Source organism: Suricata suricatta, chromosome 11 (assembly GCF_006229205.1).
Source record: "Suricata suricatta isolate VVHF042 chromosome 11, meerkat_22Aug2017_6uvM2_HiC, whole genome shotgun sequence".
Taxonomy (NCBI): Eukaryota; Metazoa; Chordata; class Mammalia; order Carnivora; family Herpestidae; genus Suricata; species Suricata suricatta.
The window spans coordinates 9,466,078-9,479,825 of record NC_043710.1 but is presented as its reverse complement, the minus strand read 5'-3'; the positions used below and the strand labels follow the sequence as shown (position 1 = coordinate 9,479,825).

Genomic DNA, 13,748 nt, shown 5'->3' with positions numbered 1-13,748 from the left:
GTCTCCTCCGGCCACTAAGGCTGCCGATTCTATGGGATGAGCCCTGCAGGGCTGTCTCTGGACAATAACCAGAGGGGATATTTGGTTGGGAGGCCCGCGGAGCGCCAGCAGGGGCCCACAGCCACCATCCGGGAGCGGGAACCCGAAGCAGAGGACCCACCTGGCAGGCGAAAAGGAAGACGGTGACGATGCCTAGCCAACTGTGCAGGGAGTAGAGGTTGGTGATTTTTTCGTGGTTGTGAAACTGAAAGACGGCGACCAGCCCCAGCACGGTCAGGGCCAAGGCCAGCAGGTGCAGGGCCGCGTGGCCGATCTTCCACGGCAGCTTGGGCCCCAGCCACGACTGCGGCAGGCGGTACACCAGCGACGCTGCAGGAGAGAGCATGCAGGCTGCGGCCGCCTCCTCTTGGCTCCCCCATCCGTCAGGGGAATCAGCCCGGGCGCAGTCCCTCACGGCCTCCCAACGCTAGCACGTCCAACCCACTCCTCGGCATCTCCTTTCCTCACACCCTTTGGGCCGGGAAGGGGGTGGAGGGAGAAAAAACAGTGATAAACAGGGAAGAGCGGGTTTCTTGGACCTGCGGCTCTGTCATTACATGACAAACGCCCTCCTGCGCAGTTCTGCGGGTGAAAAAGCAACAGCACTTCCATTACTTCTTCGAACTGAATTCTTACAACCGCAGTCAGCTGTCACAAACCCAGGCGTTTCATCAGGTTAGACGGACCGGAGTCCATAACCCGGCTCTGCCTCTCAGCTGGGTGACATCTTGTTTCTAAATCTCAGTTTTCTCGTCTGTAAAATGGGGATCACGGCAGAGCCCACCTCACAGGCTTCTTGTAAGAACAAAATGGGATGAGGCTGTCTGAAGCGCACAGGATAAGCTGCTGCGGCCAACATCATCCCTGTTCCCATTTTGCAGGTGAGGAAAGTGAGGCTCACCTGGGTCTAAGGCCCAGCTCTGGATGCACGGGGTAAACACGAGCCTGGCACAGGTAAGTAGCCTCCTCATGGAAAGGCCTGTGGCATAGGCTTTGGTCTCCTGCTTCCTAAAGCAGAGCGTTGGCCAAACTACAGCCCATGGGCCAAAGCCAGCCTGCTGTGCATTCTTGTAGGTGTATTTACTGGAACACGGCCACAGCTGTGTTTTCATGTGATCTACGGCTACTCCCAACACAAGAATGCGGAGGGGGAGCTGCAAACACACCGCAGAGCCTGCGGAGCCTGGAATATTCACTATCCGGCCCTTTACAGAAAACGTGTGCCAACCCCTGCCCCAGAGCGTCCGTGAAGCTACGCTTCTCAGGTGCCCCCATCCTCACTACTACTTGCTGCAAATGACACCCGGCCGCAGACAGCCCAACGTCCCCCACGCTCGTGGCCACAAAGCCGGCAGTGACGAAGGCCAGCCCTGGAGAGGGAGAGCTCTGCCCCGGCCGGGTCGGGGTCGCAGCACGTCTCCCACGACCGCGTACTCACCAGCACTGTAGATCACCACAGAGCCGGTGACCATGAACACGGGGTGATAGTTGAACATGCGGGCGGAGCCATCCCAGGCAAAGCCACCGTGCCACAGCTGCATCCAGTAGATGGTGAGGATGACGCACATCAGGCCCAGGAGCGACAGGGCGTAGGAGGACAAGTAGAACCACCCGACGGCCATTCTGATCAGGCGCCCGGGAACGGCAGCAGGCACGCGTCCCTGCCGGCTCTGCTGGCTGGAGCACACCCCGCACACCAGCTAGAGGAGGGAACACTGAGCTCGCTCTGGCCCGAGGGGTGGACGCTTCTCACTTCAGATCTCCTGCCAGCAGCCTGGGCACTGCCCTGTGAGGCCTGATCTCTGGGTATAGACAGTTAGGCCGGCCCCCACCCCTGCACCCGAAAGAGCCGGCCCTGGAGATGCGCCGCCTCTGCCAGGGCCGGACGTTAAGGCTCTGGGCCCACAGCGCTGGGACTGGTCTCCCTTCACAGGGCCAAAAGGTAAAGAATCCACCCCACCCTTTCCCCACCCCCCACAAAAATCAGGGATGGGAATCAAAATCCGGGCCACATCATACAAACACCTAGGCCCTCAGTTCCAACAGAAGGAGGCAAATCCGTAATCTGCAAGGAGCAGACACACTATTATCAGGAAGAAGGAAGAGAGTCCTAGGATCTCCCACCACTACAGAAAAGTTCTTCCCCAGACGGTGGACTCCGGGGGCGCTGATCCTCCCATTGGGGAAGTAAGATCAGCCCGTTGCTGAACTGAACTCCCACACTCCCCGCTCGCGTTTGGACAACAGCCCTCAGGAGTCCCTGGGCCCGAGACTTCTGCTTTCTCTTCCTCCGCGGAAAGTTCAGAGAAGGAAGCAAGAACTCATGGTCTAGAAAGCAAGAGTTTATTTTTAGCTCTCCTTGTGTACCCGATACACTCAGAAACCAACTCCGGTTTCAGACAAATGCCTCACACCAGGCAGGTGGGCGTGAGGTTTGACGGGCAGACACAAAGCCACAGGGCCGTTTCTGCTTTTTGCTAACCTCACGTGTAGGCGGCCCGGGCCCAGCTTTCAAGCCAGTCACCCGGTCCTGTGGCCTCACACCGAGAACGGGCCACCGTGACATGCTGTAGTGCAGGTCCCTCAATCTGAAGCCTCTGACAGAGAGGAAAGGAAGTCCCGGAAACAGGCAAGAATTCCCCAGCAGATAAAACACTGAATTTTCTCACCTTGAGAATTACTGGCAGGCCGACAGGGTGGGGGCCTCGACTCCGATCCTTAGGAAGTGAGGCACCTGGAGCAAACCACTTCGCATTTGTCGGGTCGGTCTTGTCATCTGGAAAAAAGGCATGGTAACAAAAATAGAATTTACCGAGTAGAACCCATGAACACTGGGTCCCATTTGCTCCTCTTGACAACCCCATTAGAGGGCCTCATCCCCATTTTATAGATGAGGAAACCAAGGCTCAGAAAGCTTCAGGGCGCCTGGGTGGCACGGTCAGTTAAGCATCCAACTCAATTCTGGCTCAGGTCACGATCTCACAGCTTTGTGAGTTCAAGCCCCACATCAGGCTCTGCACCCACAGTATGGACCCTGTGTGGGATCCCCCCAGTATCTCTGCCCCTCCCCTGCTCATGCTGTCTTGTTCTCTCTCAAAATAATAAATAAAACTTAACAACAAGAAAAAGTTAAATACCAACGTTAGGACATAGTAAACGGGTAGGAAGTTTCAAATCCTTGTCTGTCTGGCTTCAAGGCCCCTGTTTTTAGTGTGACCATAGATTGTCAGAAGGTCAAGTGAGAGAATGTCCATAAGGATGTTGTGACAGCAAAATATGATGTTTTTCTTGATGTTGTCACAGCAGTTCATCCTAGCTACTAAATAAAGCCCAAAGCTCGTGGTCCCCGTACCTTCCCAGGCCTCTCAGTGGCTCGAACAACACGTCATGCCAGTCTTCTCCACGACAGGTGTCCACCTAACCAGAAAAAGACACTGAGCTCTCCCAGTGTGGTTCAAGTTGGCAGTGATCACTGAGAAAGTGAGATCCGAGGGCTGGCGGAAGACCAAGCTTGCGTAAGGCTAGATGGAGAAAATAATGCCACCGTCTTCCTACAAGTTTCCTGACGCAACTACTGAGCTCAGAGATTTGCCGCCCAGCCTCAGAGGCGTCCCCTTAGTCCCCAGAAGAGCAGAGGAAGTTTCAGGTCACCAGATGTTCAGTCACCCCCCCCAAGGGAAGTCAGCATAAAGCACTCGGTCAGCAGGCTCCGGCCATCAGACGGTATCTCTCATGACTTTCTTTTCCTTTGGAGAAGAAAGAAAACAAGAGTGAATATAATCCAAAAGAGATGGTACGCACCCTCCTAGAAGAGGTCCTGCGTTACTGCTCTGGGACAGACTTAGAATACACAACGGGGACACTTTCCTGACCGAGGGCTGCGATAGTATACTGCTCACAGTACCCAGGGAAGTCCTTCCTCTGCCGGAAAATGCAAAAACAGAGAAAACAAGAATACAGTGAAAACTGCAACCCAAACACTGAGAGTTTTCCCTCATTTATTCCAGGACAGCAGGTTTGTGCCACGATTTCAGGGTGTGCTCACCATTGTTTGGTCTCTGATTCTGACCATTCTAAAGCAGAAATCCCCATACTCTTCTATAAAGGTCCAGAACGGTAAATATTTTAGGCTTTGCGGGCCATACAGTCTTCTGATGTAGTATACAAGCAGTCATAGACAATACGTTCACAAATAAACATGCTCCATTCCCAAAAAAACTTTATTTGTGGGCAAATTTCAGGTTCGTATCGTTTTTACAGATTGCAAAATATTATCCTTTTCATTTCTGTTAGTCGTTTAAAAATGGAAAAACCCTGGGGTGCCTGAGTGACTCATTTGGTTAAGCATCCTGACTCTTGAATTCGGGTCAGGTCATGATCTCAGTTTCATGAGTTCACGCTCCATGTTGGGCTCTGTGCTGACAGCGCAGAGCCTGCTTGGAATTCTCTCTCTCAAAACAAATAAACCTTTTTTTAATTTAAAAAAAAAAGTCATGCAGGTGTTGGCCTGTAACTTACAAGTCTGTCGACAGTGATCTAAGAAATGTATTCTCCAACCTAATACTCTCCTCAGTCCCTTGACAAAAAGGATCCTCCCTGGCTGCATCAGGTCCTGGGGTAGGAAATGTGTAAGTTTCCATTCAGCCCTTATCTTGGGAAAAGGCTCTATTCCAAACTCTTACAATAGTACTTTTATAATTTAGAACTACAAGCGGATGAAGGGCCAGAAAGTCAATCTGTTGCTCCTGCTTCCAGATGAATGGTGGGGGATTTAGGAATCCTGAAAATCAGACTTTGGGTTCAAGGCCTAACCTGTCTCTTACAGATCAAAATCACCGGGACCCAAAGAAAGAAAGGCACTTGGCCACGGTGAGTGGCAGAGCTGGTACAGGAACCCAGGTTCACTTCCCCTCAGCTCCAAGAACTCCTTACTTCCAAACGTAGCTTCTGTAAAGTTAGGGCCCAAGGGTGAGGACCCCTGAATTCCAGCCAGGAGGTAGGTAATATGCAAGGTGCTCCTTAGCACCACAGTGATTAGACCGGTCCTTCCGGACTGCTCTCGTTTGGCTCAGATGTCAGGAAAACCGCTCCAGGAATCTGGATCCCGATCCCTGACTCCTTCTGCGGGGACGGAGGGCGGCTGTCTGTCCTACCTAACCTTCGGTGAAAACTATGGCGAGGGGCTCCGCCTGCTGACTGCGACTTCCGAAGAGCTTTCGTGCCTGTGCAACCACACCTGTAGAAGGAAAGGAACGGACAACGGTGTCCACTTCCTACCAAAAAAGGCTGAGCCCGAGCGAGGGGTAACATGACAGCACGAAGCTTAGTAGCAGCGGAGTCAGCACTCGAACCCAGGTCCCTGAACTCCCCACCCAAGCTCTTTCTCACCCCCGAACCACGGAGGGTCGCAGGGGGTCTCCGAGGCCCGCCTCTGGCCACCCGGAGTCGCAGCTACCAGGACTCCGGGCAGACGGAATCAGGGACTTTCTGGAACGCAACGCACACACCCAGCTGCCGGGTACAGCCACCCAGAATCAAAAAATTCCGGGTGCCTCCCTCTCTTATAGGCTCCAGGCACTTCCGGTCGTGCGCGCGGCCGCCTGGGAAATGAAGTCCGGAGTTGTGGACTCCCTACTCCAGTTCTTCCGCAGGCGTTTCTTCCCGGGGGAATGTCGCCTGGGCTCCGCCCTGCCCGTCCCTCTCCCTTTCCCCCCTCCCCCCCAATCGCGTGTTCCGGGGGACAAGAGGCCTCTCGCCTGGGGTTGGGTCTTAGCAAGGCCGCGGAACAGCGACTGGGGGGGGGGGCGGTCAGGGGCTGGGCGCGGCGACCTTGGGAAGGCGCCAGAGGAGCGAGCCCAGGAAAGCGGGGACCCAGGCATGGCGGTCAGGCCGTCCGGAGAGCGCGGAGGGTAACGACCCGCGGACAACCCCGCGCAGACGGAGCCCGCGGCCGCCATCTACTTCCGGGATTTAAAATAGGTTCCCGGAAGCCAGCCCGGCGTCCCCATGACAACCGACGTTGGGTCTCTGAGGTGAGAGTGCTTGAGGAGTGGGGGAAGTGGCCAGACTCGGAGTTTCTGTTGTCGCTCTTGGGGTTCTGGTGTTTCGCCAAGGCAGCCCCAGGTTGAAGTGAATTGGGAAGGGTGAGGAAGACTGCCGTGGGGACAGAGGGAACGCGGCACGGAGCGGTGGACAGACCGAAGACGGCTTCGTTCTGTCGCGCATCACTGCTGCCCTAAAGCGGAGGGCATCCTTGTCGTAGGGTTGGCGGTGGGCGCTTCTGGGTCACGGATCCTCACGACCGCCCTCCGTGGTGGCCCGTGAAGTCCTAGCTTAGAGCGCGGGGCTTTGGTGTCACGACTTGTCGTGAACCCCGGCTCTGCTCACCTACCGGGAGGAATGACTTGAACGCTGACCCTGTATTCTTGCCTGTAGGACGGGGGATCATTCTTAACCCACCCTGCAGAGCACTTGCGAGGATTAAAGGAAATTATCCTGCTTGATGGGGTTGTCGTGGTGCTGGCGGGGGGGGGGGGGGGGGGGGGGGGGGGGGGGGGGGGGGGGGGGGGGGGGGGGGGGGGGGGGGGGGGGGGGGGGGGGGGGGGGGGGGGGGGCGGGGATAGCTCTCAGTATTTGACGAATGAGCCAACTCGGCTCAGTGAAATGGCCATCATGCAGCCACTCCAGGGGGGGACGTCTCCACCAGGTGAGGTGGATGCGAAATATTCATAATAACTGGTTGCCTCTCAAGACGTGTATAAGTCAGGTAATGAATAGAAAGAGTGTAAATTGTAAAACATTTTACAGATGTTAATATTTTAAGGTTTTTTTAATGTTTATTTTTGAGAGAGAGAGCGCGAGATTGAAGGAGTGGCAGAGAGAGAGAGGGACACACAGAATCAGAAGCAAGCTCCAGGCTCTGAGCTGTCAGCATAGAGCCCGAAGCAGGGCTCAAACTCACAAGCCGTGAGATCATGACCTGAGCCGTAGTTGGACACTCAACCACTGAGCCCCCAACGTGCCCAGATTTATAGGTGTTAATTTAATTTCACTGTGTTAACACTTCACAGCATTTTGAAATTTATCTATAGAGTTCACCCAGCTGGAGGGGTCACAGGGCACCGTGGGCCTTGGAACGTACCATCTGGTGCCACCATGTTGCTACCACCTTAAACATAAAAGTTTTGCAGGAGAGCACTATTTCCTCTCATTTTTTTCTGCCCATACCGCTTCCCACTTCTCCTGGGCCAACATCTTTCCCACCTGGTGATGTATTTGCCAATGTGTTGTGCAGGGGGCAGCTTTGGACCGTTGTTAAGAGCACAGACTCTGGACCCAGGCTGCCGAATTCCGAATCCCAGCTCTGCCACTGCTACCAGCATTGTAACCTTGGACAAATTATTTTACCTCTCTGAGCCTCAAGTGTCTTGTCTGTAAAATGGGTAGAGTAATAAGTGTGTGTCTTCTACTTCATGGGGTTATTGTGAGATTTAAATAGTTTTAGTGTTTAGGATAGTCCCTGGCAGGGGTGCTCATTTGGTGGAGTAGGTGACTCTTGATATTGGGGTCGTGAGTTTCAGCCCCACAAAACAAAACAAAAAAAAGTCCCTGGCATATTGTAAATGGTATATTAAGGTTTGCTGCTTCAATTAGGATTAGGATTAGGATTAATATTATTACACGGCTGGGCAGTCACTCTTTGTAGTACTCCTGGATTCCTTTGAACTCAAAGGTAGTTAGAGTTCTGTGTTGGGGCACCTGGCTGGCCCAGTGCGAGGAGCACGTGGCTCTTGGTTTCAGGGCTGTGAATTCAAGCCCCATGTTGGATGTAGAGATTACTTACAGCGAATACATAAATTAAACTTAGAAAGGAAGGAAGCAGGGAAGGAAGGAGGGAGGGAGGGAAGGAGCTCTGCATTTAGAAGTTTCCAGGCATGGAGAAAGTTTGAGGATGAGGGTCCTTAGAAGGAGCGACAGGTGGGTTTTTTGGTGGAGGTGGTGGTTTCTGTCACCGATGTGTCCCAGGCACCTGGAACGCTGCCCGGGGTATAGTAGGTCCTCAGTAAATATTTATTGTCTTAATGAATTTCTAACCACCTTTTATTCTCCCCCCGCCCCCAACAGGCCCTTGTCTCAGCCAGGGAGACAGCGCTGCTCCTGAGGAACTAGCGCTCCGCCCTCGGTGCCGGGGAGGAAGCCGGGAGCCGTGTTCGGGACAACTGTGGGATGTGCCCCGCTGGGCCCGGTAAGGCGGAAGGAAGATGCTGCAGACCAGTAACTACAGCCTGGTGCTCTCCCTGCAGTTCCTGCTGCTGTCCTACGACCTCTTCGTCAACTCCTTCTCGGAGCTGCTCCGAAAGGCCCCGGTCATCCAGCTGGTGCTCTTCATGTGAGTTCAGGGGCTGGGGCTGGGCAGCTGCACCCAAGCTGTTAGAAGGCCCCGACAGCTGGGGTTTAGCATTTCAAAGTTACCGATGGGAAAATCTCAGGGCAAATAGAGTGTCTTGGGTACGCTGTGGTCCCGCACTTATATCCTTCGAACACGGGTTCGGGATACAGGGAGCAGTCAGAGGGTCCAGCTGCTGACTGTTGTTTTCTTCATCTGTGAGTCGAAATCTCGCATCGCCAGGAAAGAGGATTGCAAAATGGCAGGTTAAAAGGGTCATCGTGTCGGTCATATGTATGGGATGGAAGTGGTGGGCATTTCTCCCACACGATGATTTATAGACTCTGGGCAGCAGGTTCTCAACCGAAAACTAGCCTTCGGCACTGTCTCCTTCATTCCCCGAGGACCCGTCAGCCTGGCAGACGGTGTTCTGGCCGCAGTGGTAAAGCTGACCGTTTCCTGCTCTCCTCGGGTCTCCACTCTAGCGGAGAGCCACAGCGAACACTTCTTTTTAAAGATACTTTTATATGGTGATAAGTGTCATGCACTGGATGTAAAATAGGTGCAGCTGGGGAGGGGAGAGCTCCTCTAGGCAGTGGGGCTAAAGAAGAGACTTTGTGAAGAGGGGACGCTTGAACTGAGACCCGGATGGCACTAAGGCACGTCTGTGCAGAGACCGGGAAAAGGCGTTGGCGTCTTGCTGGATGAAAATGTCTGACAGGCCCAGGCTACGAGACAGGCGGGGCCGGCTTTGTCGGGACGGAGGGAAGACACCGGCTTCTCCCCGGTGTCTGGCAGTGAAAGGTGTCCACGCAGGGGGGCCTCGTCTGTGGACGGCGGCCCCTGTGAGGGGGCGGCTGGCAGTTTCAGTCCCGTGTCATTTGGGACCCGAAGCCCATGCCACCTCTGGGGGGTTTCCGGAGGTCTAGAGCACGGGGAAGGCCAGACTTCATAGCGTCCCAAGGACAGAGGGCCAGCTCTCGGGCCACCCCGAAGGCCTCCATGTGGCTGTGCTTTGTTTTGTGTCTGCAGCATCCAGGACATCGCCATCCTCTTCAACATCATCATCATTTTCCTCATGTTCTTCAACACCTTCGTCTTCCAGGCTGGCTTGGTCAACCTCCTCTTCCATAAGTTCAAAGGGACCATCGTCCTCACGGCTGTGTACTTCGCGCTCAGCATCTCTTTTCACGTCTGGGTCATGGTAAGAGCGCAGCTCGGAGCTCCCGAATCCCGGGGGGCTCAAGGAGCTTCCCCTCGAGGAAGCCAGCGTCCTCCTTTCACGTCTCATGGGATCCTCGGTGGGAAACAGGTGGAATGAGTGTGGTGCCGCCTCAGGCTGGGCGCGTGAGAGTTGCGCGAGGCGCCTCTGCCCACCTGTTTGTGTTAAAGGACTGCCCTAACCAGGAGTCAGGGGCCACTTCTGGAATATTCAGTTCACCTTTGCCCCAGACAGTCCTGCCAGGGCTAAAACAGGACGTCGAATCCGTTTCGTCACCAGCCATTTGGGCGGGTGGGTGTCCATATGGGGAACTCTTAGGCATCGGTGTCCCTTGGGAAATGGCCAGGCCAAGAGTTCCCCGTGCCCTCTGCTGGGTCCTGGTCACTTGCACCAGAAGAGCCCTTCTCCAAGGTGCCTCCCTTCAGTTGTCACGCAGCCTCAGAGCAAATAAAAACCAGGTTTCAGATTTCTCCTGCTTCCCTTCCTGGGTACGGCCTGTGCTTCTCATGCACTCACTTTAATGGGACACATTAAACCCTCAGGGTTCTCTGGTCATTTCTTTACTAAAGCCGCCTTTTTAGACTGAGCCTTCTGTTACGTCGTCCCAGTTATTCCATGGAGAGAAGGAGAGCTCACAGGAAGGAAAGAGCAGCGCCGAAGCGTCTAGGTGCTCCCTGAACAAGATTGTCTCTGCTCTCGTTCCTGAGGTCAAAATAGGTCCCGGCGTTGTCCTGTAAAGCTGTTAGTCTGATTACGCCCTGAGCGTGCTAAGCCTTTATCTGACAGGGGCCGGGCCCGGGATCTTCGAGGCAGGACAGCGACCACAGCAAAGTCCTTCCTGAGATGGCGTGTAGCCACTGCTCCCTGGAAAAGGCCACGGAACGGGAGGAAATCAGTAGCTTGGTTCAGACTTTGTCCTGCAGGGTTAACAGGATCTTTCCTTCGCAGCAGGAAAGGGAGTTTGAAGCTCCTTTGAGAAACAACTGCTTGGGGTTGTGGGGAGAAAGGAGGGGGATTAGCCTGCTTTAAAACCACGCGGCGTTTCTGCAGCTAGCCACGTCGGAGACGCGAGGGCCCCGTCCGGTGGCTAACCTTCCCCGCGCGCTCGTGTCTCCTCAGAACTTACGCTGGCAGAATTCCAACCGCTTTGTCTGGACGGACGGACTTCACACGCTGTTTGTATTCCAGAGACTGGGTAAGGACCAGAGCAGTCTCGGGCCTCACCTCGGTCCCCCCGGTGGCTCAAGCTGCTAAGGCCCTGGAGCCCCTCTTCCCAGGCCGTCGCGGCCAGGATGGGATGCGTGGCGCGGCCGTGGCCCGCTGCCCTTGCTGGGGGTCCCCGGGAGGCCACGAGGCAGGGCCCCTCGCCTAGCTGGGTTTGGTTCTTAGCCCGAAACAAATAACACAGAAGCATCCCCGAAGCTTCTTTTCTCCTCGCCCGCAGCGGCCGTGCTATACTGTTACTTCTACAAACGGACCGCGGTGAGACTGGGCGATCCTCGCTTCTACCAGGACTCACTGTGGCTGCGCAATGAGTTCACGCAAGTGCAGAGGTGACCGCTTCTCGTCGCTCTGATGGACGCCTTCCCTTCCTGACAGAGGCTACGTTTGTGGTTCTTTGTGACTTGGGGGGAGGGGGGGTTGGCCCTGTGCACAGGAAGTAGCCTGACTTTCCTAGGACAGGCGTGGGCCACTTGTGTTCAGCAGTCAGGAAGATCTCCCTCCTGCACACGGAAGTGTTTCCCAGTACAGATTCCAGAACAGAACCACCTTGTCCTCCTACCTCAGTTCCCTTTTCTCCCCTCAACCCCTCTCTTCGTCCCAGAAGGCCGTGCGGCTTCATCCCTGGCGAGCTGTCACCTTCCTGGGTACAGGTGGGGCTCCCGGCACCCACCTTCTTTGCCCCAAACGCTAATTAACGACTGAAGGATGCAAAGAGTGTCATTTCTGAGCTCCTGACTGATCACACCGTAGATGTTTAGATTTTATACCCTAGGCGCTTTTTTTTTTTTACATTCTACAAATAGGAAATAAATTGAATTCTCTTTCCATAAATGGCAGAGTCTGTCTGTCTGGCTAGATCTCCTCGCAGGTAAGAGGCACGTCCAGGCCTAGCCTAGCATCTTCTTGACCCAGTGGGCAGCTTGAGCCAAAGAACAAATACAGATGTTTTATTGAGGGCCATTGTGAGTGCAAGCTATTTCTGTAACAATTCAAGGTGTCACCTGACGCCCCACCCCGACGCTTACAGGAGTTCCAGACTCCTCCGTACATTATCAGACTCTCCCTGCCGTTAGGACCCTAAACTGCTCTCAGAAGAATAAAACCGTTCCTTAGCCTGTTTTGGCAAAAGAAAACTTTTAAACTCACGTGCCCCTAGTACCAGTTGTTTATCGTCGGAATAACGTGTAAGCCACCACCACGCCTCAGTGGCATGTCCCAGTGGACAGTTACAGGGCTCCGGGGCTCGGGGTTCAGCTGCTCCGGCTCGGGTAACGTCTGCCGGGCTTGCTCCTGTGTCTGCGGTCAGCTGCGGGTCCGGCAGCCGCGCTGAGCTTGGGATCTGAGGCCCTTGGCTAACCTGGGCCGGCCTCAGCGGGAATGACTGGGCCCTTCTGGTTCTCATGACTCCTCCTCCAGCCTGGCCTGGGGCTGCTCACAGGACAGGGGCGGAGGAGCAGGAGAATGAGCCCCATTGTGCAGCCCTCCTCCTCCCCTGGGCTGGGGTCATGGTGCTTAGACCCCCCCATTGGTCAAAGCAAGTCATATGACCGAGCCCAGGGTCCAAGTGGGAAAGCACTACAAAGTGTCCTGGGCACAGGCACGGCTACAGGGAGGGCCACTCTGTGGGCCACCGCCCCGAAGCTTGCTCTGGGAAACTGTTCAGAGGTACTTTGCAACGGGTCGGCAGCCCTTTTCCGGGAAGCCCCAGAGAGTCCTTGTTTCAGATACCGAGGCATGTGCAGATGGTCGTTGTCGCAGCCACGAGCAAGGCTCAGCCCAGCAAGGGGCTGAGCGCTCCGTACAAGTCCCAGGCTGGGGTGGCCCCGCGTCCAGCCAGCGTGTCGCCGCCATTTTTTCCAACAGCGTTTGCTCCCTTCGTGTCTCTGCATCAATTTTGGTCATTCTCAAGATCTTCCAAGCTTTGTCGTTGGCGTTATTTGCTCTGGTGCTCTGGGCTCAGCGGTCTGTTACTGCTGTAATTGTTGGAGGCACCACCGGGCACGCCTGTGCTGGACAGCAAACATAGGCATGTTGTGAGCACTCCACTGACTGGCTGTCCCCCATCTCTCTCCCCATCTCTCTCCCTCTCCTGGGGCCTCTCTGTGCCCCGAAACACACGTTGTTGGAGTTGAGCCACCAAATAAGCTTGCAGTGGCTTCTGGGTGTTCAGGCGGAAGGAAGAGGTGCACGTCTGTCACTCGGGATCCGAAGCCAGCATGACCGAGCTCAGTGAGGAAGGTGTGCCAAAAGCCCACATGGGCTGAAAGCTAGGCCTCTTGCGCCAAACGGCGAGCCAAGTTGTGAATGCAAAGGAAAGTTATTAAGGGAAATTAGATTAGAACGCCACTCTGGCGTTCACACACACAAAGCAAAGTAACCAACCAAGTTGCTGATTCCGAGAGGGTGTGGGCAGCCCGGGGAGAAGCTCACACCGGCCCCACAGGCCTGTAAGTCAGAGCCTAACCCGGAGTCACAAAGAACCACAAATGTAGCCTCTGTCAGACCGGAGGCCTGAAAACTCCTCAGTTCTGTGAGGGCTCAGAGCGAGGACGCTTCAGAAGAAAACCCTGAAATTAGTGGAGCTGAGTTCTGGACATTTAAGGAAAGAAGCGTCTCTGTGATGTCAAAGGGTGGCTGCAGGGACAGTGAGGCAGGGGGAGCGGCTGCAGGGACAGTGAGGCAAGGGAGCGGCTGCAGGGACAGTGAGGCAGGGGAGCGGCTGCAGGGATGCTGAGCAGGGGAGCAGCTGCAGGGATGCTGAGGCAGGGGGAGTGGCTGCAGGGACAGTGAGGCAGGGGAGCGGCTGCAGGGACACTGAGCAGGGGAGCGGCTGCAGGGACACTGAGCAGGGGAGCGGCTGCAGGGACGCTGAAGCAG

At 55.2% G+C, this 13,748-nt stretch overlaps 2 protein-coding genes across 4 annotated transcripts in view; one reads left to right on the top strand and one right to left on the bottom strand.

Annotated features, from left to right (window-relative positions):
• LOC115306444 (cytochrome b ascorbate-dependent protein 3) overlaps positions 1–5,713 on the bottom strand; it is a 9,760-nt gene extending 4,047 nt beyond the window's left edge. The window contains exons 1-6 of the mRNA XM_029956851.1: positions 5,428–5,713; positions 4,972–5,275; positions 3,392–3,785; positions 2,709–2,815; positions 1,478–1,739; positions 161–369 (exon numbers count right to left, since the gene is read on the bottom strand). Coding sequence (XP_029812711.1) covers positions 161–369; positions 1,478–1,661 — 393 coding nt within the window. The 5' untranslated portion in view covers positions 1,662–1,739; positions 2,709–2,815; positions 3,392–3,785; positions 4,972–5,275; positions 5,428–5,713. The remainder of the gene's footprint in view (positions 1–160; positions 370–1,477; positions 1,740–2,708; positions 2,816–3,391; positions 3,786–4,971; positions 5,276–5,427) is intronic.
• TMEM138 (transmembrane protein 138) lies at positions 5,697–11,986 on the top strand. Of its 3 annotated transcripts, none has more exons than XM_029956855.1 (5): positions 5,697–6,071; positions 8,164–8,428; positions 9,458–9,629; positions 10,767–10,842; positions 11,070–11,986. In XM_029956855.1, exons 2-5 carry the CDS (start codon positions 8,301–8,303, stop codon positions 11,180–11,182), a joined length of 489 nt encoding a protein of 162 aa, XP_029812715.1. In that variant the 5' UTR covers positions 5,697–6,071; positions 8,164–8,300; the 3' UTR covers positions 11,183–11,986. The 3 variants fall into 3 exon arrangements, with proteins under 3 accessions (XP_029812715.1, XP_029812713.1, XP_029812714.1); XM_029956853.1 differs by having other exon boundaries at positions 5,704–6,071; positions 11,092–11,986; XM_029956854.1 differs by lacking the exon at positions 5,697–6,071 and adding an exon at positions 6,082–6,182 and having other exon boundaries at positions 11,092–11,986.
• The last annotated feature ends 1,762 nt before the right edge of the window (positions 11,987–13,748 follow it).